The sequence below is a fragment of the Ochotona princeps genome, chromosome 30, assembly GCF_030435755.1.
Source record: "Ochotona princeps isolate mOchPri1 chromosome 30, mOchPri1.hap1, whole genome shotgun sequence".
NCBI lineage: Eukaryota > Metazoa > Chordata > Mammalia > Lagomorpha > Ochotonidae > Ochotona > Ochotona princeps.
Window position 1 is genome coordinate 18,458,662 of NC_080861.1, and position 25,434 is coordinate 18,484,095.

The window sequence follows — 25,434 nt, forward strand, 5'->3', positions numbered from 1 at the left end:
CAATCATTTTATAAATGTTTGTAATTGATGTTTGGGCTCTATGGATCACACTGCTTTGAAATTTGTCAGGAAGTTTTAGCAAGTCTTTCATCTCAGTAACAAACCTTTCATTTGCTATCTTGCAGTTTCTCAATTTAACGAGTGATTTTTATCTGAAACCTGGACATGTTTCCTATGATGCTATGATATTTCTAAGTTCTATGGACATCTTCTCTTCTGATTGACTTCTTCTGAAGAGGTGCAAGCACCACCAAGCACCCACCAAGAACAGACTGAGCTGCAGATTCTCCAGGAGAAAGAGGTATCCTCCTCACTTCAGGATCTCCACTGGCTCTTGTTGCAGGGTTCTTGTAAAGAGATGATGGAAACTCCATGCCTGACTTGCTTCTTCATAGCTCTACATGCTGCTGAGCAGTTCATCCTCACTTGCACCCGTGAGGGTGGATCCACAGTTTTCCTCTGTGCCTTCTGGCTGGTAGGGAGTAGTTATGGTCTTGCTAAGGTGGTCCTTTCTTAGCCCTTTAGTTAAAGAAAACAGTTTGGTTGGCTGCTTTGGTTTTCTGTAGCACTGTTGTCTCTTCTCATTAGCATGAGATTGCTTGTTCATCTTCAAGTCAGGATACAGGATACCAAACAAACAAACAAACAAACAAAAATTCAGGGAGCTCAACTGTGTCACCTTTGTGTTCCAGCAGCCTAAATCAAAGCCTTTTTCTCTTTATTCTTCAAGCCTAGGTTATGTATATTTTATACGTTATATGCACTGATACAGTTGCCCTTGATGGGAAAAGTGAGGGAAATATGTCTGCTCCATCTTGTTACCAGAACCCTGCTCACTTTCGTTTGAGCTAGTTATCTCTCGTCTTCACCAATTTTTGTATCAACATGTTATTATATCTGTGAAAAAAGGATCACAAAGTTATTTTATAGCTCATCACCAAAAGGGACAAAATTTTATATACACATGCTATTATATCTGTGAAAAAGCTCCAATTATTTTATAGCTCAAGTCATCATCATCAAAAGTGAGGTAATTGAACCCCAATGTCATCACAGGAAGCTACCATTTTTTCCCAATTCCAAGCTCTTCCTTTTCCTAATTATAAGCTATCTATCTCCCTAAAAGTAACCATGACATCTGGTAACAGATATTAGCGCAATAATTTTTGAATTTTCACACGTTATACAAATTAGTGCTTGTCTTTTTATTTTTGAGAGTATCTGAATTACCAATAGTCAAAGAGTTAAACCTCATTAGTCATCAGCAAAACAAAAACAAAAGTTACAAAATCAAAAGCAATGATTGTCTCAGTGTTGAAGATAATATTTGGCTGTTGCAACTAATGTTTACAGGTTAGCATCGAAAGTCACAGAACAGGGTGTAGTGCTGTGACACAGGCAGGTTAAGCTGCCACCTGCAACAATGGCATCCATTTCCAGCGTTCCGATTTTTAAGTCCTGAAATCCATATTTCTAATCCAGTTCCCTGCTAATGTGTCTGGAAAGGCTGTTGAAGCTCACACGAGTACTTGGGCCCCTGCTACCCACATGAGAGACCAGGATGGAGTTCCTAACTTCTAGCTTTGGTTAATCTACTTGTGGCTGCTGTGGTTATTTGGGGAATTTATCAGCAAATGAAAGTGATTCTCTTTCTGTCTCTCCCTCTCTGCTTTTCATTTCTCCTTCTCTCTCTTTCTGTCACTTTGCCTCTAAAACAAACATTTTTTAAACCATGGGCCAGAATAAGTGTTCATGACAGCGAAAACTCCAATCTCATAATTCACTAACACACATGTAAATCATGCCAGACTCAAACAATAGAATTCTGTAGGACAACAAAAAACAATGTGATGTATCCAACAACATGGGTTTTCATCCATTTTAAACCCACGGAACATGAAATAGCACACAAATTAGCTCCATACATTTTTCAAATATGCTTACCTGTTTAAGATCTATTTCAAAAACATCACAGCAATTATTATTGAAATGAGAGGATTTTGCAAGAAGTCTGCAGAAAATTTTTGGAGAGTTAAATACACTAAAACAAGAAGGGAATCTACCAGTGTGGCGTGATTAACTTAATTCTAGGTCCCTTCATTGTCTCCAAAGTCATGATAAAACATCTCCATAAACAGACACCAGAACACACCATAAGAAGACATAAGCAGGATCTGTATCATTCTTACTACATTGAGAATGACCACCTTTTTCCCCAGGAAAGACATGAAAAATCACTGTTCACTCTTAATATTTTTCTAGGATGCATCCTTCTCTGGGCTTCTCACTCTAAGTAGCCCTTTCTCCAAGTTCCCACAGCCCTTTCTGTACATTCAAGCACACTATTTGTATCCAACACTGCTCATTAATTTGAATTTTCCTCTAAGGATTCTTTTCAAAATTTTTGAAAATGTGGGGCCACCACGGTGACACAGTATGTGAAAACGCTAACCTTTGCTATCCTCTGCTTAGGAACCTATAACACAAGAAACCTGGAAGAAACTTAGGAACCCACAACACAAGAGACCTGGAAGAAGCTCCTGGCTTTGGAGTGGCCCAGAGCAAACTGTTATGACCATTTGGGAAGTAGATCAGTAGATGGAAGACCTTCTGTTTCTTCTTCTCTCTGTGAAATCTTTTCAAATTAAAAAAAAATCTGTTTTAAAAGTGTGGAAATGTACACAATGAAACCAATTTCACATTTTTTCAGCAAAATGCATTTAATTCCATTTTTACACACACTTTCAAATTATCCCCTTATACACCTCTCTAAACCTTGGAATTAATTACGCACCTGCTATCCTCCAGTTCTCAGCAAGTTTGATAAATCAATCAGCGAAGAAGCTAAGATCTCATTCATTTAGACATTGACACTCATTTTGTAAAGACCTCAGGTGTCTTCACTCAAACACTAGTCCCTTGTCCTATGACCGTACAAGAGGTAAAAATCATGCGACATTACGGCCCATTGATAAGAGAATTGAGAAAAAGCAAATATCAAAATAAGACATACTTCTAAAATCTGGATATTTATCTTCCATCATACATCAACAGTTCTCATTGTGTTCTAGCTAACAGTAATTCTTTTTTTTTTTTAAAGATTTATTCATTTTATTACAGCCAGATATACACAGAGGAGGAGAGACAGAGAGGAAGATCTTCCATCCGATGATTCACTCCCCAACTGAGCCGCAACGGGCCGATGCACGCCGATCCGAAGCCGGGAACCTGGAACCTCTTCCGGGTCTCCCACGCGGGTGCAGGGTCCCAATGCATTGGGCCGTCCTCCACTGCTTTCCCAGGCCACAAGCAGGGAGCTGGAGCTGCCGGGATTAGAACCAGCGCCCATATGGGATCCCGGGGCTTTCAAGGCGAGGACTTTAGCCACTAGGCCACGCCGCCGGGCCCGCTAACGGTAATTCTTACGCTATACAAAGCTGATACAAGCTGTACTCTCTTACAATATTACGTGATTTACTTAATAGATTGGCGTTTTGGGAATTTTCATAGCGAAAAACAAGAGATCAAGATATAGTCCAAAGACACCAAATTTCTTTAGAGTAACAAGTCTTTTCTAAAGATGTACTGGAAAAGCAGAGTAAAAGACAGACAAACAGAAAAAGGAGGGACATCCCATCCGCTACAAGGCTGCTAAGTGTTCACAACAGCTTTGGCTGGAGCAAACTGAAGCCACAGCCAGGAACTCCATCTGAATCTCCCCCAAGGATAAAAGAAACTCAGGGAGTTGAACCCATCATCCACTGGTCCCAGGTATGTCAGTAAGATGTTGAGTCAGACAGACTGGCACTCTGAAATGCCAGCATTACAATCAGTGTCTTAACCCACTGCACCACAACATCCACTCCAGTTTCAACATTTGGCTTCCTCCCTCAGCCGGGTCCTGCATTTGATAACCTGTCACTATCAACTATCATTAAATATTCTATGAACACTTGAGTACACAAAATTCTTACATTGCGGCTAACTCTTCAAGCACAAGAGGTTTCTTCAGTCCAGGCTTCATGGATAAGTTCTCCACAGCTAGGGATACAAGAAAGCTGGCATTAAAAGCACAAAGCCTGAGTCATCTTTTCCAGGCCCATTGTCAAGGTCTGATGAATGGCCCCTGGCTGCCAAGCGAGCAATTGAAGGAACATCGAGAGTTCTGAAAGGCTTAAAGACAAAGCACCAGAATAACCCTCATCCTGGAAAACAGGCTGTGAGAGATTTTGAGATTCATTTGCTCTCAGCACGGCTCTATATGCTTTTGTGGAACATATTTCAAAGTAAATGCCAAACTGTAGGGATGAAACACAGCAGCTATTATCTCTTTTGCTGGAATGCCCGTTCTTCGTTTTGAAAGTCAGTCCCGCAAGCAGGACACAACTTCTAAGACACCTGATGATGAAGTTGGCTATCCGTTATCCTGGAGAGGTTGTAAATGTTCCAGTTGAACGTGCGTTTGAACGTTAGGGCCCCATATACGGATGGGTTCCTGACAGAGAGCAAACCACAGCAGTCCGTGTCAGGCTGCCAGGAGTAAGAGTCTATGTGTGTGCCTCAGAATGCTCAGCATTCTGGCTCCTTCTTCCTGTGTGACCAGGTTAACCCTCTAGATGTCAGGGTGGTGATTTTTTTCCCCTCTCCCTCTCTTAATAGTTGCCACGAGACACACCTCCAAGGCTGCTTTTGATCCAAGTGGTCTGTAGATCATTTGTATAAAGTGTTTAAAATTGTTATTCAAAGAATTTCTCCACCTCCAACCTTGCCTTTTTCTCGAACACTGCTTATAAGGCCTGTAAAAGTAACCCCAAAAGAAACAGACGCTCAAGGATCCAGACCTGAATAATCCTCGCACCAGCCTGAACGCTCACTATGTGCAAGACCCTGCACCTGCCTGCAGAATCTTCACTTCCCCTGTCCTTCCAGAAAATTCAGTCTCTCTTTAGAGTCCACTGGAAGCTTCTCCAGCGACCTTTCCACTTGATGGACCTAATCCTTTTTTCCACGGTAAAAACATTTTACTAGCACTAATTGTACGTACAGTGTGATGTTTCAGTTCATGTGTATAATGTGTACTGACCAGAACAGGATAATCCAAACTTATCCTTCTTCAACGTTTTACAATTTGTGCGTTGACGTTGGCTTTTATCACTCGGCATGATATGCCCCAGCTCCATTCATGTTGGGGCAAATGATGTGATTTTATTCTTGTTGTTGCTAAATAATATCACATTACGTATATATGACAAATTATCTTTATCCATTCAGCTGAAGGTTGATATTTAGACTGACTTAATATCTTGAGTATTGTAAATATGGTATCTCTGATACAACAATTTTATGTCATTTTATATATCTATACCATAGTTATATTGCTGGCTTATATGACAAATCTATCTTGTTAGAGTTTTTTTTTTTTCCCCCTAAAAAATCTTTGCACTGCGATGCTTAGTGCTGACTGTGTATGGTCTTAAGTTCTACGGGCCTCCTCCATATCACATCATGTTGAGGTCTATCATCTGCTTATATGCTTAGAGGAGCTCCAGGTAAAAAAGCCAAAGATGTGAGCTAGCATCTCAACTCTGTGTTTCCCATATTCCATTAGAGAAGGCAAAATGCCTCTTGGGCTTCAAATGACCTCATCAAAAAACGATCTGATCGCATTCACTGCACCAGGTGGATATTTAGAACAAAAGAGATAATGAGTTTTTAATTGCTAACATTTCCTAGCAAAATAATAATAATAAAAAAAAATAAAGGATCACACACAAATAAGTTATGAAGCATCTATACACAGTCATTAGAAATGGCAATGTGTACTTAGATCTATTAACACAGAATTACCTCTATGTCATATCCTCGAAGGGAAAATAGATTACATGCTTATTGCCCTGAAATTGTTTTTTTGTAAATATAAATAAGAATACATTTTAAATACAGCCACACTACTTCAAAGGTTTATCAAAGCGGTAGTTTGTAATTATCAGTATGTGGTAGAATTATAGAAAATGTTTAATTTTTCCGCTATTCTTTTAAATTGTGCTTGAAAACATATTAGAATTGCTAGTTTGGCCATAAATTTCACAGCAGAATAGAACATGGATCAATGGCATTGGTGGGCAAGTAAGTAGACAGTGTTCCAGTGTATCACACAAATCAACTTTGGACAAGTACATAATTGTACTTTGATTTCGGTTTTCCCTTTATGTTAGCTTAGCAGGTCTCCCCCCTCCCAGCACTGGATTTTTGCCTTTCATCCATTCATTCATATAACACATTTTCATTGAGTGCCCAGGCCTCAGAGTTATTAGGTAAGGAGGAGTGAGAAGGCCACTGACTTCTCAGAGCTTCTAGGAGTGTAAAATAAAGAGAAGAAAACAAACACTATTTTTAGACGGCAAATGCTAAGGAAAACTGGACATGAAAACAGCAGGGAACTCTCAGATGCGGGGAACCACAAACACTAAAAGCTTGAGTAAGGTATTTTTGCAGGTCAAACAGAGCAGGGAGAGCTTAATTCTATGCCTCTGCCTCTTAAACGTATACCTTGAATCAGAGAAAGTGAACTCAGTGAAAGTATATGCTAATCAGCAAAGACCAAAATCTGTAATACAGGCTTACTTTATAGACATTATCCAGAATTTGTCTAAACTCCCGAAACAAATGCTAATGACAGTTTCGGGCACTGTAGAACAGACCTACTTCCGATACTAGATATGCATTTGACTGTAGCAAATAGTAAGTCCAAATCAAGTCAAATATCTTTGCTAGAAATCTAGGGACTGACAATGATGGTAATATCAGATCCTGTTTTGAGTAAACTGTAAGTCCTTGCAGAACTCTATGAAGGAGGGATAATTATCCCCACTTTAGACTTGAGGAAATTAAGGCTGGGAGGGATTAAACCACTTGTCTAGGATGTCACTGTCTCTAAGTAGAAAGGCTAGAATGTTAGGATTTTAAGTTCTTGGCGTTTCCACTCCATTACGAATAAAGATTCAAGCTGTTCTCAATCCTCTAGAGATTATAAACAACTCAAAGCAATCATGGAAGCAGTCTTGAATTTTCAAGAAGAGAGGCAGATGTTAACCCAGAGGGTGAGCAGTTATGTGAAGTGTAAGCCTTGCTACTCCACTGGTTTCTTCGTGTTCTCATTGGCAAGAATTCAAATGCTGTCCAACAATGGTATTGAATCTGACCTTCTATTATTTTACTGGTGCTGGTATGGTTATTTTGCATAAGAATGCTTAAGATAGATATCATTTGCCCTGTCAAACATTTTGAGTCTCCAAAGTAAATTAGCCTGGGAACTGCTGTTGTGGCATAAGAAGTTAAGGCAACACTTGTGATGAAACTATCTCATATCAGAGGGCTCGTTTGTGTTCCAGCTGCTCCACTTCCAATCCAGCAGCCTGTTCACATGTCTTGTGAAGGCAGAAAAAGATGGTACATTTGCCTGGGCTCCTGTCACTCATATGGGAAACTGAAATGGAGTTCCAGGCCCTTGCTGACATTTGAGAAATAGACTAGCAGATGAAAGGTCTCTCTCTCTCTCTCTCTCTCTCTCTCTCTCTCTCTCTCTCTCTGCTTCTCCCTCTCCCTCCCTGTCACTCTTCCTTTTAAATAAATCTTAAAAAAAAAAAGTTGCTAGCTTTGGGAACAAGCCAATCATGAGTTGCTGTGAGAAATGGAACCTATCCAAACAGTTGCTCAAAGTTGTCTGTGTTCTGAGCTGCAAGATTTGGGACAAACCTTGTTGTTTCTCTGGGCTTGCAGGCAGACCCATCAGGCAAGGTTTTTGGAGAGCAACAGTGACATTGACTTGAGTTTTTGGCTGCCAATTTTAAAGTGCTGATGTGCTCATTACTTTCTTTTAAGATAAAAGAAGGGAGTGGGCAGCTCTTCCTGAGCTCATTCCCTCTGTCCTCTATCACATCTCAGGTTCTTGGGTTGCATCGTTCCCTCCCCATTTGACCTGCAGCCTTCCCAGTGGCTCTAGGTTCTACTCTTGTCTGGTTGGCAGTGGAGTAGAAAGGCCAAAAGTGGATGCAGGACAAGAATATATTTGATTTTGGATTTCTGCTATCATTGTATAACCTAAAATAACAAAGAGCTAAAGTTTTGTGAGGATTAAATGAAATTAAATTTGCAAAACATCTACAATGCATGAGAATCCAACCCATGTCAGCTGTTATTATCATTAATTGAAATCCAAATTATCATGCTTTCTCATGTGTCTTCTTTGTCCATGATGATTCCAATACATTAGCTAGTGAGAGACGCTAAGTTATTTTTTCAAGTTTTATTTATTTTGTATTTGAAAGGCAGGTTGAAAGAGAGAGAGAGAGAGAGAGAAAGAGAGAGAGGGAATCTTTCACCTACTGGTTTACTCCCAAAATGGCCACAATGGCTAGACCTGAGCCAAGAGCTTCTTCCGAGTCTCCCATGTAGGTGCAGGGGACCCAGGACCTGAGCCATTCTCTGCTGCATTTCCAGGCCATGAGCCTGGAACTAAACCTGAAGGGCAGCAGCCAGACACATACTGGCACCCATGTGGGAGGCTGGTGTAACATGGTAGAGGGTTAGCCTACTGCACCACTGTGCCAGCCCTCATTTCTTTCTTGAGACCATCTTCATCAGTACTCCATCCTCTGAACATTCTTACTGACTATCTGTTTCCCTTTGTTGCTTTTCTGTTTTTGTTCTTGTCCCATTTACAAATATACTTGTTTTGTCTAAGCATCCTTACTGGTATCTTTCTATTGAATGGCTTTGGAAGAAATCAAAATCCATAACAAGAAATTTTGACCTCTTTATCCAAACTTACAGATAAGCAAGAGGAGAAAGCAAAGATATCACCCACACTTTGGCTCAGCAGAATTTCTCGCAGAAGTCATTGGGTGCAATCGGGAGGAGGTTTGTGCGTCTTTACAAATTAATGAACTGGTGAATGAATCCAGAGTGGGAGTTTCTGGTTCAAGTTTATAGAGACAAATTTCCGCACACAGCGAACCTCTATGGCTTGTGATTTGACAAGCACCCAGAATGAACAGACAATGAGAGGGATCTACAGAAATCACAGGGTCCTGCTGTGGATTTGAGACGTGAAATAATTATTTGCAAAACTTTCCGAGCATCACTAGGCTCTTGTAGAAAAAAAATGAGGTTATCCTGGCAGACATAAACAAAATGCTACCACAGCTCCAAAGACAGGACAAGGTGGTGCTACTTATCTTCATGCAAATCCAATGAGATAGACACTCACCAATGCCATGACTTTGAGAGTCTCCTCTCACACAATGAAGGCAAAACTCCTCAACATTGAGGAGCTCGTGGGACTTTGAGACTTGGGTTTTCTATGAGCTTCAGCTCTTTCTCCATTCAGTGTGTGGACATTTGGGATAACTAACAACTAGATCTTTTACAGCCTCAGGGCTGCAAGGATAGCCACCCTTAACTATCTTGGTAAAAATGTCAGGGGCTGGAATGAACAAGGCACGGAAGACATTGTCCCTTCCATAGCAGAGATCAAAGTGATTTTATTATAATTGGTTACTTAGGAAAAAATACCATGGGGACATGACATGCGTCTGGAAATGCCCCTCAGAAATATTGGTCAAGGAAATAAATCCTTAGAATACAACATCCTTGCAGATTTGTTTGAAGAATAAAAGAAATTGTGAGGTGAAAAGAGATTTAATTGAACAAGGGTTTTCTTTCGTTTGTGAACCCTGAAGTATTTCCACTATTTCTGAAGAAAGGGAGCTATTATTTATCAGATTAAAAATGTTTGCTACTGAGACAAGGCTGGGATGATGGAGAACTGGGAAGGCACTAGAATTTCATTCAAAGAACATTTAAAGTTCACAGCCAAGTGCTTACTGAAAAGAAAGATGGCATCTTCAATTCTTAAAGAAATGAACGGCAATGATGAACAATCCCTTGTGATAAACCATATTGTGCTTGCGTGCCAAGGTTGGATTGCCAATAGACCCTGAAGTTTCGCTTCCTAAATTACTCGCGTCTGGTCTTTTGTAAGAGTTCAGGCCTCATAACTATACACAGTTATTAGAATCCTACACTCTTCCCTATTAGAGTTATTTAAATTGTGTGTGAGAGAGAGAAAGAGAGAGAATGAGAGAGAGAGAGAGAGAGAGAGAGAGAGAGAGATTAACAATTCATCTCTCTCATCAGAATCAAGTACCAAATAGATTCAATCTGTTGTGTATTAGTCCCTAGCATAATGTCTAGCAAGAAATAGATGCTGAGTGAGGATGTGTTGATATTACTGGGACTTCTGTGAGCGCATGCTCTGATCATCACTGTTCATCTCTTTAGAACAGCACTGTGACCATTTGGGCTGGCCAATCTCGCCCTGCCAAATGAGAGGCTGAGAGTCACCAAGGACTTTAGGAAACTCTGGAGGACAAATGCCAAACAACAAGCTGACCCTTAGAACAAGAGTTCTCAACTCATGTCTGGGACAGAAAGCCTTGTCGGTTCCTTCCAAAGGACATGAGCCAGGGTAAGCATGCAGGACTGAACACATAATTTGTCAAGTTACAACACAAAATTGAAAAAAAAAAATGTAGCTCCCTGTTAAAAGCCTGTTGAGAGGTTAGGGATGGGACCCTCCCCCCAGTAATGAATTCTACCCTGATTGTACAGGTAGAGTACCTGTGAAGTTGGTGTTACTGACACGCACGGCACTTTCAAGAAAATCTACAAAAGTTGACAAGGTCCTGTTAGAAAGTGAAGATGGGGATTTTGTATTGGTGGGAGACGGGGACGTCAGTTTCATTTCCTTCAATATGGAAGTTGTGTCTTTAAGGGTGGCTGGATCATACATCCAATGGGCCTGTCTCCAGAGACTGTCACAAGGAAACAAACTGGGCGCCTGAGAGCACCCCTGACCTCCTGAACATTCTACAGCAGCCAGTCTGTTCCTCTGCTCCCAGGAGTCAGCCGAACGCTGCGCCCCACAGTCCGCGGAACATGAATTCCAAGGTAAAACTGGTTAAAATCTCTGCTCCATCAGCGATGTAGCAAATCACTTAGCCTCCCGGAAGCATGTTTCCTCCTCTCAACATTACAGGGGGAAAATACCTACCTCTACGGGGTAACTGTGAGGACTCAATAAAGGGGGAAAGTGTTAATGTACAGAGAGCCCAGGAACAGTAGTCCACACCCCTGGCAAGCTCTCTGCTTTTAACCAGAGCCGAATAGGGAGAGTACAGTCAAGGAACTCCGCTTGGCTCCACTGAGCCCCTCCACTTGGCTGCCACTAAGCCCTATAAATAGTGCACCCAAGTCACCATCTCTAGGGTGAGGACTGAGCAAACAGTTGCAGGTGGTCCCTCCTGGCCGCATCACTGATGGATTCTCCATTCACTCACGCTTGGGTCTGAATTTCCTCCTACCCTAGCTTGTACAAGCACCCTTGGCACGGCGCCTGTACGCACCCAGCCTCTTCGTGGACTTGCGGGTGGGCGCTGCACCCTGCCTGCTCTCGCCACTCCCGGTGTCCGCGTGGCCCCGCCCCGGAGCCGCCTCCCTGCCTCCCGCCTCCTCCTCCAGCGGGCGAACCCGAGGCCCTTTGCTCGCCCGCCCGCTGCTGGGTGGGCGGCAGTCACGACAGAGAGTGTGGTCATCCGGCTAGGTGGCCGCGGGCGCGGCGGGGACGAGAGCGCCCGCGAGGTGGGCAGGGCCCGGGGCGGGGGCGAGGCCGGAGGAGGGCACGTCGGCTCTTGGCGAGGATGGGAGTCCCCGGCACCCGCTGTTGAGCCAGCGCTCCGCGAACCGGGCGCACTGGAGGAAGGCGAGCCTGCTGTTCCTCCGGGGGCCCAACACCGTTCCCGCGTGGCCATCATGATCCCCCCGAGCGATGCCCGCGAGGACAGCGTGGACGGGCTGCCCAAGGAGCCTGCGAGCGCACAGCAGCCACCGCCGTCTCCCGCATCCACCAGCAGCCAGGAATCCAAGGTACCTCGCACACTTGCCCCAGGAGAACCCAAACTCACTCCCCTCTCCCGATCCACCTTTGCCTCCCCTGACCTGGCATCCAGGCTTAGAAGTGTTCTTAGCAGGGCGGGGGCTCCAGGACTGTCCCTCTCTTGAGACCTGCACGTCTGGCTGGCCGGGGCTCACTGCTAATGATGCGGGACATCCCGTTCCGGGGGCCAGGAGCCTTTTGGTTGCGCCTGCAGACCTCAGCTGAGCAAACAGGCAGTTCACATTGACTCCAGGTTCACAGATCCCTATCTTGGGGAAAGGGAGAGGTGTGGGAGGAGGGAGCTTAGGGTTTTGCGGTGACTGTTGAGTGCTTGGAACCTGCTTGTCCCCAAAGCAAGTGTAGGTGGATGTTAAGGCTTAGGGATAGAGCCAGTCCAGTGACTGCCGTCCAGAGACGTTTTGGTACTGGGCCAGCCAAGGATGTCAGAATCCCCAGGGGTCTAGAGTTCCGAGATATCCAGTACTGAACAGGAATCATCTCCAACTTAAAAAAAAAAAAATCAGGCAGACAGAAGTAGTGTCTTAGTGCCTTGGTGAGAAAGTTGATGTTCCCCTTGTGGAAGTCATCGTTTTAGGAGAGTTACACTAACACACCACACTGACACAAAATCAAACTCGCCCTTCTCTGTCACTATTCCCGTTTCTCTGGAGCTCTGTGTGTGTGTGTCAGGCACATGTTTGGAAATCTTAGGAGAGGAGCAAGTAAAAACGCAATACCACATGGCAACCCAGCAAGGAGTGGAACGGAAGATGGAGTTGGTCAGTGACAGGGAGTCTGCAGAGCCCGGCTGCTGACTTGAAGAGAAGGGATTCCTTGGAATGGAGGCAAACCCTGAGTGGTAGGGAAAGGCAGGTGGATGGCAGTGTGTGTAGAAGGCAAGTCGGAGAGGGTAAGACAAAACACAGCCCTGTGTCTTCTAATAGCAACAGTCTTGGCGGCTCTGGGAAGTGGTGTGACAGCTGACTTGGCTCCCTGAATATCCCATCTCCCCAAGTTAGCCCTGAAGCATAGTATTCTGACACGGAAGAGAGTATTGCATTTTTAAAACATAAGTGTTCTTTTAATGACTGTCTGTCTGACCTGGGGAACGTGTGTCAAATGTCTCAAAACCCAGTTGGAGACGAGGGCACGGGTCCCCACCTTTCAAAACCCTGATGAAGCACAGGTGTGATGACCTCATGTTTTGTCAGTCATGTCGATCAATCCTTGTCCTTCTTCCTTGTCCAAGGAGATGGAATCCGTCTCACTCCAAAGCAGGGTCTCGATCCTCATCTGCCTTCTCCTTCTAACATTCCTAAGTTTCTCGGTGTCTGACTGCTGTTTTCCATCTGCATACCGCAAGTGATGGTACTTAGTGGTCATTGCAGAGGTGAGCTGTAAAGAACTCAGGGGTCAGACTGGTGTTAGACTGTTTGAAATGGGCAGGTTGCTCAACAGTAAGATATGTTCTGGAAAGGGTTTAGCATTTGGGTAACAGCAGCATGGTTCAGACACACAGTGTGAGTTTGCTATTTATAGATGTCCCAATGTAAATTATTTGGCAAAGCAAAAACCTCCTATGTAATGCCCGTAATTATCCACCCATTTATCTGAACTATGGCTCTCAATATGTACAGGTCATTTTCGTTTCTCCACATGGTCTACAACACCTGCTCTGTCATGGTTTGGTGATCTTACTGGAGATAAGCTACAGGGGGCACCTGAGCCTCAGGAAACTGAATGCAAAACTGTGTGCCTGGCTGTGAATTTTTCTCAGTTAAACATGCAAGATATTCTTCAAGGGACCCAGACATCCCACACAAGGTTAACACGCATGCTGATGTGGAAAGAAGAAGCAGGATGGGCATGATAGGGGAGCAAAGGAAGGCTCTATTTGTTCTGTACTGAAGAGACCACCTGTGAAAGCTTGTGGGCGTTTTCAAAGATCCTCCACCCCGAAATGAAAGCCTAGTGAGGAAGACGAGAAACAGTGAGGGATAAATCATTTCAGCTTCATCTCCTGACAAATGGCCTTGTTTATCAAAGCACTTACCTTTCCAAATAATCAAGAGAGTAAGTGCTGAATGTGTCACCACAAAAAAATATCCGGGGAGTGACGTGATGGCTATCAGCCTGAGTTATTTAATCATTCTACGTTGCGCACATATCAAAACATAACTGCAACTTCATTATGCTTTGTCAATTAAAGTATTCATTTGAAGCATTAAGTGAAGGAGAGAGAATTCTTGGAACAGACATTGTTGGGTTCCTGCTGGATATTAAACATTCTCAATACTTTGCACTTTTTTACTTTCTTTAGAAACTTTTTTGCTCTTGGTAGAAACACTCTTGTTAGATATTTGAAAAGCTCAGATAACAACAAAGAAATAATTCAACAACTGGTAGTATTTTGAACTGTATATCTATTTTCAACTATTTTTGTGTTTACCTATCTGAGAGGATAATAGTGAGTACTAATTGAATGCTGACTGTAAGGCAGGTGCAACTGTCCTTTCACTGCGGGAGAAGTCGTTAGTGTTATTTTCTGGCTTGAATAACAAAAGCTCAGAAAGGTTAGAGGGCTTATTGCTAGATTGTCCCTATCTAAATGACATGGGTAGCTTAGGGACCCTGCAGCATGGTTCTGGAACCCAAACTCTCAACCATTGTGCATCTGCCTTCCAGGCTCGTGCAATAGCCTACAAATTTTGCAAGTCATTCACAATACTGTTCGTGTCTCTGATCCTCAGAAATACTTCTAGTACTGTGAGCCGGTTTCTCCGTGTTTGGTTTTGCTACGTTTTCCCCCCGAAAGTGTACTTATGGAAGCAATTAAATGCAATATCGCAGAATCATCTGGGAAATGGGACTCAAACACACTCCCTGTTCCAGGAGATGCAGTAGGTAAGGAGTAAATGATCCAATGACCCTGGCATAAAAGTGTCCCCGGAAGTCCATTATCTTTGCAGAGTCCTCAAAGTGCTAAATCAAGGGACAATCGAAGTGAAATCATTAGAGACAATCTATTGCTGATGTCGTTAAATTGTGGACTTTTACTTTGTACAAATGTTTCGTTACAGAAAACATCATTGCACACAAAAGCAAATGGGATAAAGAGCTGTGATGACAGACCAAATAAGCCAGCTTCAATAACTGTCAATTAATGGACAATACTTATTACCACCACCACTCTCTCCCTGTATAAACGGAATCATTTTAAATTCCTAACATCAATTATCATTTCATCCCTAAATATTTCAGGTTACAGCTCCGAAAGATAAGGGCTCTTTGTATAAACATGATTGTGATTAGTATATATTCTAAATGTTTATTTTTTTTTAATCAAGAGGTTTCTTTAATCGAGGGTTAATATATTTTCTGAAGGTCTTTGAATGGTCTTTGGAAACATCTATAGCTAGAAGCAACATTCAAAGTTGTCCATCATCTGGGAAAAAGAGTCAAAGCTTACATCAAATCCTTAAAGGGAAGTATATCCCTCAAGCATGATTTCTCTCTTCCCTCCTCCCCACCTCGCACAACTCTTGAAATGGTCTAAGACCCCAGGAAACTTCCTAAGGAAATTCCTGAAAGCACCAGCAGTGATAAGGTTTAATGGAACTGTGGTTTTTCTTTCTCATGAAGTTGAATTGTTACATTTGAAAGCCATGGGTGTACCTTAGCTATCCCCATTAGCTATTCCAGAAAGAGGACAAGCTTATTTTCTAAGGGCATGGCTGAGAACATTGAATAGAAAGGAAAATTTAATGTTCTTCTCTCCTACTTAGAAAGCTTGTCTTTGATGAATGTCCTTCCCCATCACTTACATGGCCCAAGGCCCTCTTCTGGTGATATGGAGGGATTGTGAATTTTGAGGTCTACCAGAAAAGAATTCAAATTTTTTTCTTGTAAGTCATCATCCATGAGATCATGTGCAAGTTGCCTAATGCGTCCAAGTCTCAACTTCTCATCTCAACAGTGGAGATTCTGATAGTCAATTGGTGTAACATTCTGTTAGCCGTAAGATTATAGAAAGCATTAATCATGCAGTATGTGCATATAAGCATACAATGCCTCTTATTCTGTATTCCTTTTTCAAATTGGAAGACTTACCACTAATCAGTCCCACATGTCATCAATGGAATAATTCTAGTAACCATGACAGACGTCCCTGTGGTAAAATCAGTATTCCTCTCCATAGAATTTAGAATTGAAGAACAAAGAGGAGACGGGACAGAAATAAAGGATTCTTCCACCTATTGGTTCACTGCACGGGGCTGGGTTAGGCTCAAGTCAGAAGCCAGGAGCTTCATTAGTCTCTGATATAGACAGCAGACGTTCAACTACTGGGGCCATTTTCCTCTGCTTTCTCAGGCACATTAGCAGGGTTCTGGAACAACAAAAAAAAAAAAACAAAAAAATAGAGAAGCCAGGACATAAACGGGCACTCCATATGAGATGCCAGCATTGCACAGGTTGGCTTGACCCTCTGTGCCACAGTGCTAGCCCTTCTTTGGACTTAGAACTCTGACTATGGGAATGTTTTACCCTGGCTCTTTGTAGTACCAAGAAAACAAGCTGTCACATTCATGTGACAATTTTTTAAAGATTTACTTATTGTTTATTGTGAAGTCAGATTTTTTACAGAGAGGACGTACAGAGAGAAAGATGTTCCTTCTGCTGATTCACTCCCCAAGTGGCCTCAACAGCCAGAGCAGAGCCAATCCAAAGCCAGGAGTCAGGAAGTTTTCCCTGGTCTCCCATGTGGATCCAGGGTCCCAAGGTTTTGGGTCACCCTGTACTGCTTTCCCAGGCCACAAGCAGGAAGCTAGATGGGAAGTGGAGCAGCAAAGACATGAATTTGTACCCATATGGGTTCCCAGCACATAAAAAGCCAGGATTTAGCCACGAGGCCATCACCCCAAGCCGATGACAGTTTTCTAAAAGCAGATATGAACTACTAACTAATTCAATATAACCATGAACAAAGGCTTTTCCTTATTCCTAAATGGTAGTGGCTGGACCTGGATCCACCATCTAATCTGAGAAAAGAAGTCTGTAGCCATGAGAGCATGCCCTGAACCTCCCAGAAAGGTTTCTGTGTCCATCAGTCAGCAACTATTTATTAAGTATCTGCTTTGTGCTCAGCATATCCTATATATGCGTAAGAAGCTGTTATTCATAAAGGGGAGAAAGTGAAAGAGAATGAACCTTGGCTTTGCCACCAAACCACTCCAGGAACCCAGGGTATTGTCGAAACCTGTTAAACCCCAGTCTCTGAGAAAGGGTGTCAAAAAATAATGTTTTGTGAAAACTGCCTTGATGACTGTTCTTGTGTAACCAAGTTTGAGAAACACCAGTCTAGACTTTAAGGACTGTAGAATGTACAACAAAGGAAGATTTGGTGCTTTCCTGTTGCTGCTTCTCCCCCTCCAGCCAAGGTTTCTAAAGGAATTATTTGTACATACTCTCTATTTTTTTTTTCCTTTCTATTTGCACATTGATCCAAACAAATGACTCTAGCTAAGGTGTCTGACTTGTCTTCCATGTTGCAAACAATGCTAAACATTACTCAGATGCCAATGGATTGAAAGCATTGATTGTATGTTTACTTTCCCAATTATGTGAGTAAAAAGTATTCAAGAGAGACAATTGCGAGTCACCAAAAAATTAACTATGAAAAATTCACACAATCGCCTCAATGCAAGAATTGCTCAAATTTTATCACATCTTTTTCATATGCATTTCCTTTTTTTAGTCAGGCGCCTGCAGAAGACACAGCTGGAACAGTGCATATATAAATGCACATCATGTTTTTCTTCCACCTAGCGTGCTATAGAAACACTTTTCTCATACTCTCAAAACAATCAATAGCATAAATATAAAAGATGGGATCGTATCTCATTTCATGGTTTCACCACTTTTGTTTCATGAGCCCCTTCTGATTTCACATGTAATTCCTTTCCCAGCTTTCACACATTTTTAAAATTACATTAAAATATTCACCTTATTATACAAGCATTTGTATTTATTATGATTAGCTTCACGAAAGATAGGAGCAGGTATGCTCAGAAAAGCTTTGAAGTGATTTTATTATCATTACAGAGACCTTAAGAAGAGTTAAGTCTTAGTTTTGTAACTGAACTTCCCAGTGAAATATAGAATTGCATCAAAAATTTCCCATGTGGTAAGAGTACAGCTTAATGCATATTCAAAACAATTGACTCGTGATCCATATGTAACGACTTCATAAATTGCAGATTAGCATGTTACTATCATCCTCAGAAACTTCCCAATGTCCCCTTTTGTCACTGTGCTGTCAAAGATGAGCACTACTCCCACTTGTAACAACATGCATCACCTTTGCTTGTTTTTGCCATTTTGCTAAATGGAGTCATGCAGAATGTACCCTTTCCTGTTTGGTTTCATTCACTCACTGTTCTATGAGGAGATTCATCCATGTCACCATGTGTAGCAATAGCTTTAGCTCTCAGTGTCGTCCACCTTTATTGTGTGAGTGGAGCATATTCTATGCAGTCTGCCTATGGCAAACATTATGAGTAACTTCTTGGTTTTGAACACCATAAGCAGTACTACTGTGAGCACTCTCTTACATCCCTTGTGACATACAAGAACTACTTTCATTGGGTGTATTCCTAGGAGTGACGTTATTGAAATAGAGGGTCTACATTTATGATCAGTTTGAGTAGACAGAATCAACGTTCTGTTAGGACTGGACCTATTTGCATTTCCGTGAGCAATGTATAAGAGTTCAGTTTGTTGCAACTCAGCTCTGGTTAATAATCCCAATTCTATGCCTTTTAACTGAAAAAAAAGTTGTTGTTTTTTTTTGTTTGCTCGTACTACCAACACTTGGTGAAGGGTTTGTAAGTGGTGGATGGTAGAACATATGTACTTGCATATCCCTATTGAATTCAGAAGCTTTCCTTATACTTGACATCTTATATCATGTTTTATGAAGCAGTTGCCCACATCTTTGGTCTGTTTCGATTTCCTATTGGATTATGTGATTTCTTATCATTACTTTGTAGAAATTCTTCACATATTCTAACATGAAGGGACTATGTTAGCCAGTAGATTCTGAATAGATTTCATCGCAATTGGAATGGCAAGACTAGGAAGTATTTTCAAACCATTTGTTGAATAATTTTTTGCTTTTTTCACTGATTTCAAATGTTACACTTATTATGTAATAAATGGTAATATGTACTAAGTTCTCTTTTAGTCATCTGTTATAGCCTAACAATTTTTAGCTTACTTTTTTCATTTATTACTATAATGTTCTTTTGTGATGCTATTATAATGTTTACTTACTGAAGCTTTATAACAGACTTTAATAATTGATAATCACTGACAATCAAAGTACCCTCTTGGGAGCTTTATTCATTTATTTATCTTCACTTCGTTTTTTGGTCTTTCTTATCAAGTTATAAAAATTATATTTTGAAAATAATTCCATGAAACCTTTAGTAGTCATTTTAACAAATCTTTTGAATCATGAAGATTTTCCTTAAGGAAGGCAATGTATGCATTCAGTTATTGAGATTTCTTTTATGTTTCTCATAAAAGTTTGGGAATTTTCTTTGAATGCTTCCCGTCCAATTATCTGTTGGCTATTTCCTGGTTGCCTAAGTCTGTTCGGGCTGCTGTAATAAAATACCATAAACTGGGTGATTTATAAACAACAGAAGTGCATTCTCATGGTTGTGGAGGTCAGGCAAGGGCACATTTCCTTGTTGATAAATGGTACTCTCTCATCATCTCCTCACTTGGTGGAGGGAAAGGAGGCACCTCCCCCAGCCTCTGTTTTGTGAGCCTGCTAACTTCAGGATCCACTAACCTCCAGTGGCGACTGGGTTTCGACAAATATATTTGGGTGGAACACAAACATGAAATGTATACACAGCTCCAAGAAAACCATCCCATAGCCCTCTCTCCCTTCCCTGTCTTTAGCAGTATTTGTACAGTCATAATTCTAATCCACCCTATATTCACAGGCTTAATTTAGCTCTAATCATAATAGTCAACAAGCAAAATGCAAAAGAAACACAAGATCACTTTCCCACTTGGATATAAACATAGGCTAAAAATGGTAATCCGATTTCAAAGTGACATTTCATTACTGCTCTTTTTTATGTTGTATATTAGCGTCCATATAACAGAGAAAATATATATTTGTCTCTTTGAAATGAGCTTATTTCATTAAGCATGATGGTTTCCAAATGTATCCATTTTGCTGAAAAAAAACAACAACACAGGGGTACATGGCTGAGCAGTATCCTGTAGTGTATAATACCACATTTTCTTCATCCACTTATCTGCTGATGCACATCTGTGTTGATTCCCTATCCTGGCTATTGTGAATTGAGCTGCAATCAACATGGAGGTACAGATAACTCTTTCACATGCTCATTTCACTTTCTCTGTGGACATTCCAGAAGTGCGATGGCTGAATCAGGTAATAGACCATTTTCAGGTTTCTGTGGAATCTCCACACTGTCTTCATAATGATCGTGCTAGTTTACATTGCCATCCACAGTGGGTTAGCATACCTTTCCCCACACCCTCCCCAGTAACTGGGTTGAGGCGAAACTTCATCATGGTTCTTATTTGCTTCTCCCTGGTAACTAGCGATCCTGAGCATTTTTCATGTGTTGGTTGGCCATTTGTGTTTCAGCCTTTGAAAAATTCGTGTTCATGCCATTGCCCATTTTTTAACTGGATTGTTTGTTTTGTTGTTGAGTTTCTTGAGCTGCAAGTTACGTGTTCTGGATGTTAATCCTCTATTAATTCCATAATTTGCAGATATTTTCTTCCATTCTGTCAGCTGCCTCTTCACTTTATTGACAGATCCCTTTGCAGTACAAAAGCTTATTAGCTTGATATAATCCCATTTGTTTATTTTTTACGTTAATTGCATGTGCTTCTGGGGTCTTTTCCAGTAAATTTTTGCCTACAGCTATGTCTCACAGCATTTCCAAAAAGTTTTTCCTTCGTAGTTTCATGGTGTAAGGGTGTATATTTCGATTCCTGATCCATTTAGAGTTGACATTTGCAGAAGATGTAAGATAGACATCTTGTTGATTACAGTTGTTTTCTCGGCATCATTTGTTGAACAGACTGTCCTTTCCTCCAGGATTGATTTCAGTTTGTTTTTCAACAATAGTTGACTAAACAGGAGTGGGTTCATTTCTGGTATTTCTATCCTGTTTCATTGATCTGCATGTTGATTTTTTGTGCTAGGAGTTGACTGTTTTGACTACATCTGCCTTGTAGTACATCTTAAAGTCTGGCATTGTGATGTCTGAGTTTTCTTACATGTGAATCATCTCATTTATCTGAGAGAGACATAAAACATTTGTTGAAAGTTGAAAGATAATGATGGTTTCCATGAACTTTTGAAGTTCCTTAATATTTTCTGATGGCAGGTTCATTTGTATTAGTTTTATAATCTTTTGGCCTCTATTTTTACTAAGCAGTAAAGAAATAGACCAAGGAAGACACCAAAATTAACAATAGGTACATGAAAAAGTGCTGAGCATCACTTATCATCGGAGAAATGCCAATGAAAGCTACTTTGAAATCTCATCGCTAACACCCATAAGGATATCTGTAATCAAAAGGGAGGGGGGAGGAAGAAGGTAAAACAACACAGGATGTTGGTTACAAAGTAGATGGGTACAGATATTATGAAAATAGCAAGGAAGTTGTTGAAAGAAAAAAGAACTACTCTGCCAGCCATCAATCCTGTTTTTGGTTTTATAAGCTGAACCCAGATTAAATCATAGCCCCATGAAGATACCTCAGTTGCCACATTCATGGCAGCATTAATCCCAGAGACTATGATGCAGAAAAAATCTGAATTCCTATCATCAGTCAGACAAGTAAATTAAGAAATGTTAAATATGTGCTATTTAACCTTTTGGGATTGGCTCATTTCCCTCAGCATTATGGTTTCCAGTTTGGCCCATTTGGCCACAAAGAACTGCATTTTGTTTTTTTTAATAGCTGAGTAGCATCCCATGGAGTAGATGAACCATGGCTTTCCTATCCAATCCTCTGCTGATGGGCATTTTGGCTGCTTCCATGTTTTTGCAATTACTGAATGTGCTGCTATGAACATAGGGGTGCATGTTGGTTTCTCATAAAACAAGTGTTCTGGATATATTCCTAGGAGTGCTATTGCTGGATCATACGGTATGTTGAATTTGAGTTGTTTGTTCTCCATACTGATTTCCATAGAGGCTGTACCAGCCTGCAGCCCCACCAGCAGTGGAGTAGAGCTCATACATATGTGCATGTAGTCTCCATTAGACCATTATTCATCTCTTAAAATAGAAATTGGGATGCTAGTGCTGTAGCATTGCAGATGTGTAGTACCCCTTATAAACATAGGCTGCAGTCTCAGCTGTCCCACTCTGTATCCAGCTCCCTGCTAATGCACCCGGACAAAGCAGCAAAGGATGGTCCAAATACCTGGGGGTCCTTACCCCTTAATTGAAAGACTTGGTTAGTATGCCAGGCTCCTAGCTTCAGCCTAACCCAACACCAGCCACTGAGGCCTTCTGGAAAGTAAACCAGTGATTAGAAGATCTCTCCCCCAACCCCGCTGTTTTCATAACTCTGCCTTTCATGTAAGTAGAATAAATCTTTTAAAATAATAAAATAAAATGAAGATCTACCACTTGCCACAACATAAACAAAATAGGCCAAACACAGAAATATTGTGTAATCTCAGTTTTTGTGTTACATTTATATATGTGTATACACCCTCTCTCACAGACACATACATGTAAATAATAGCTCAAATGGAATACTAAACAGTGGCTACCATGGGGGCAGTGGGCACAATGTGAACAGAAAATGGAGACAGGCAAATTAAAGGATGCAACATAGTAGATACATAGGGTGGTCAAATTTGGATACCTAAAGTATAACATGAAGACTAAAGCTAAAAAATAACATATTGGATTTGGATTGTTTGTTACGTAGACTTTGGCTGCTGTTGTCCCAAGAAAAGTGAGTGTGTGTGATGCTGAAGATACTAATCTAATCTGCTTCCCTGTTGTAACCATTGTGCTGTTTGCTTGTATCCTACAGCACTCTATTGTAAACCTCAAATGTACACACAACATTTAAAAATAAATAATTAATTGGAAAATGGCATGCTTGCTTAGTGGTGCAGAACACAGCTGTGTTCAAATCTCACTGTAACACTTTGAGATGCCACTTTGCGAATTCTGCTTCCCTTCCTGGAGCTTGACTGCCTTTTGTTATATTAATTGTTATATGCTAAATGTTCAACACAATGCCAATATGTAGTAGGCAAATGGTAACTAGCATTATTTGATTATCATAGTTTCTACAATACTTGCGTACCTGTTATTGTATTTCTGTCTGTTGGAGAGGCGTAAGAAGTTTGTGGGCCACTGCAAGACTGTTTTCAGTCTTGGAAAATCATGTGGTGCCTTGCAAATTCAACTTCAAAGGCAAATTCAACTTCAACCAAATCATTCCTTAAGTCCCCTTTCTATAAAAATTCCAGACTTCTCACTCATGTTCACCATTAAACTGAGGCAGGCATTCTTGTGTTAAATATAGGTAATGATTCTAGCTTCCCAAGAATTCCCCTCAAAATGGATATGAAATTGTTTCAAATGACTTTTTGGCAAGTACTGAAGTAATCATGTGATTTTTCCCCCTTGGCCTCCTTATCGGATGGATTATATTATTAGATATCCTAATATTAAACTCTTATGACATTCTTGGAATAAATCCTATTTGGCATGGGAACTTTCTTTTAATAACTTATAGGATTTGACTGCCCATGCTTTACTATTTTTGCATGTACGTACATAGGGAAATTATTGTGTGACTGTTGCTTTTGTGTTCTTGGTGAAGCTTTCTTTTTAGGGATATTCCAAGTTTTTAGAAAATTACAAGTGAAGGTGTCCATGATTCTTTCTGTGATCTTCCGAGGCACAATTTATAGGGCTGAATATGTTTTTGTTGCTTTCATTCGTTTTTTTTTGTAAGTCAGCTTGAGTCAGACTCACTATCTTGCAGTTTGTCTCCCAGAACATGCATTTCACTTAAATCTTTAGAACATTTACAATAGCACATCTCTGGAACCTTCCTTCGGTCTTGCCCAGCTTCCCTCTTCCCAGCTGTAATCCTATGAATGCTTGCCCTGTGAATACCCCCATTTTGCAATTCCTCATTTTAAAATGTTGGGAGTGGCAGTATGAGGGCAAGGGAAAGTGGAGGGGTGAATCCCTATGTGTACAAAACCATACCATGGAAAATAATAACAACAAAAATACAAAAAATACATGAATGTACTTTTAAAAAGTTATTTCAAGGTCAGAGAGACAAAGATGAATAAAGAGAGAGCTCTCATTCCTTAATTCACTTCTCAACAGCCCACAATATTCAAGGCTAGGCCAATCCCAAAAGGTTAGATACCACATGTTTGCCTTAATTTAAGATGATATGATGTTATGTAAAACATGTTATTTTATGTAAGTTACGTTATATGTTGTGTACAAACTAAAATTCAAATGTCAATGAGGTGACCACAGAATGTGGTTAAGAAATCGCATTTGTCTTCAACATATTGGTTACTCAATACTATATCAGTTAATTCCACAACGAAGTTAATTGTTGCTGATGGTATGTTGGAGCTTTTAATTGATTGGGATGATACTCTGCTGGTTCTGTCCTCGGACCAGACAGGGTCTCCCCAAGAAGCCAAGGAACTTGACTGGACTATAAGATGCTGGACTCTATGTTTAGTTTATGCTTGAAAAGAGGGAATCTCAACTGAACTTTAACTGCGATTATGCAACAAGGTGGAGTAATCCACCATGGGGGGAGGGTTTGGGGAGGGGTGGGGAGAATCCCAGTACCTGTGAAACTGTATCACATAATACAATGTAATCAATGACTAAAAAAAAAAAAAATATTCAAGGCTAGGACAGTAAAGTAAGTTCAGGAGCCCATGTTCAGGCTCTCCTATGTGAGTGCTAAAGACCCAAATATTTCAGGCATCATCAATTGCCTCGAAGGTTGTGTACTATCTGGAAGCTGAAATCGGAAGCCGACTTGGAACTCAAATCCAGGTACTCCAAGATGGCATACAAGCATTCCAAGTGGTGTGTTAACCTTTGCACCAAACCCCACTCCAAATCTCTGTTGATCTGTATCACTAGTCTAGTAGATTGGGTTATGGAATCAGCAGAGTTGAGAATGCTGGAGCTCATCATTTCCTCTGTTCTAAGAGAAGAAATAATTGGCTGCCTCTCTGAATCTGTCACCATCCGTTGATTGCCTTACTGCTGTTGTAACAGTTCACTGGCCCTGTGAGCCATTTCTTCCTCTACTCATCTTTCAAATGCTTGACTTTCTTAGCATTCTGCTCT

At 41.1% G+C, this 25,434-nt stretch overlaps 1 protein-coding gene across 5 annotated transcripts in view; it reads left to right on the plus strand.

Moving 5' to 3' along the window:
• Nucleotides 1-11,596: 11,596 nt before the first annotated feature.
• Nucleotides 11,597-25,434, plus strand: part of STAC (SH3 and cysteine rich domain) — a 132,096-nt gene continuing 118,258 nt past the window's right edge. For 4 of the 5 annotated variants that reach the window (XM_058657138.1, XM_058657140.1, XM_004588229.4 and 1 more), the window contains exon 1: nucleotides 11,597-11,985. In XM_058657138.1, the coding sequence (XP_058513121.1) occupies nucleotides 11,872-11,985 (114 nt within the window). In that variant the 5' untranslated portion in view covers nucleotides 11,597-11,871. The remainder of the gene's footprint in view (nucleotides 11,986-25,434) is intronic. The other variant, XM_058657141.1, reaches the window with a different exon arrangement.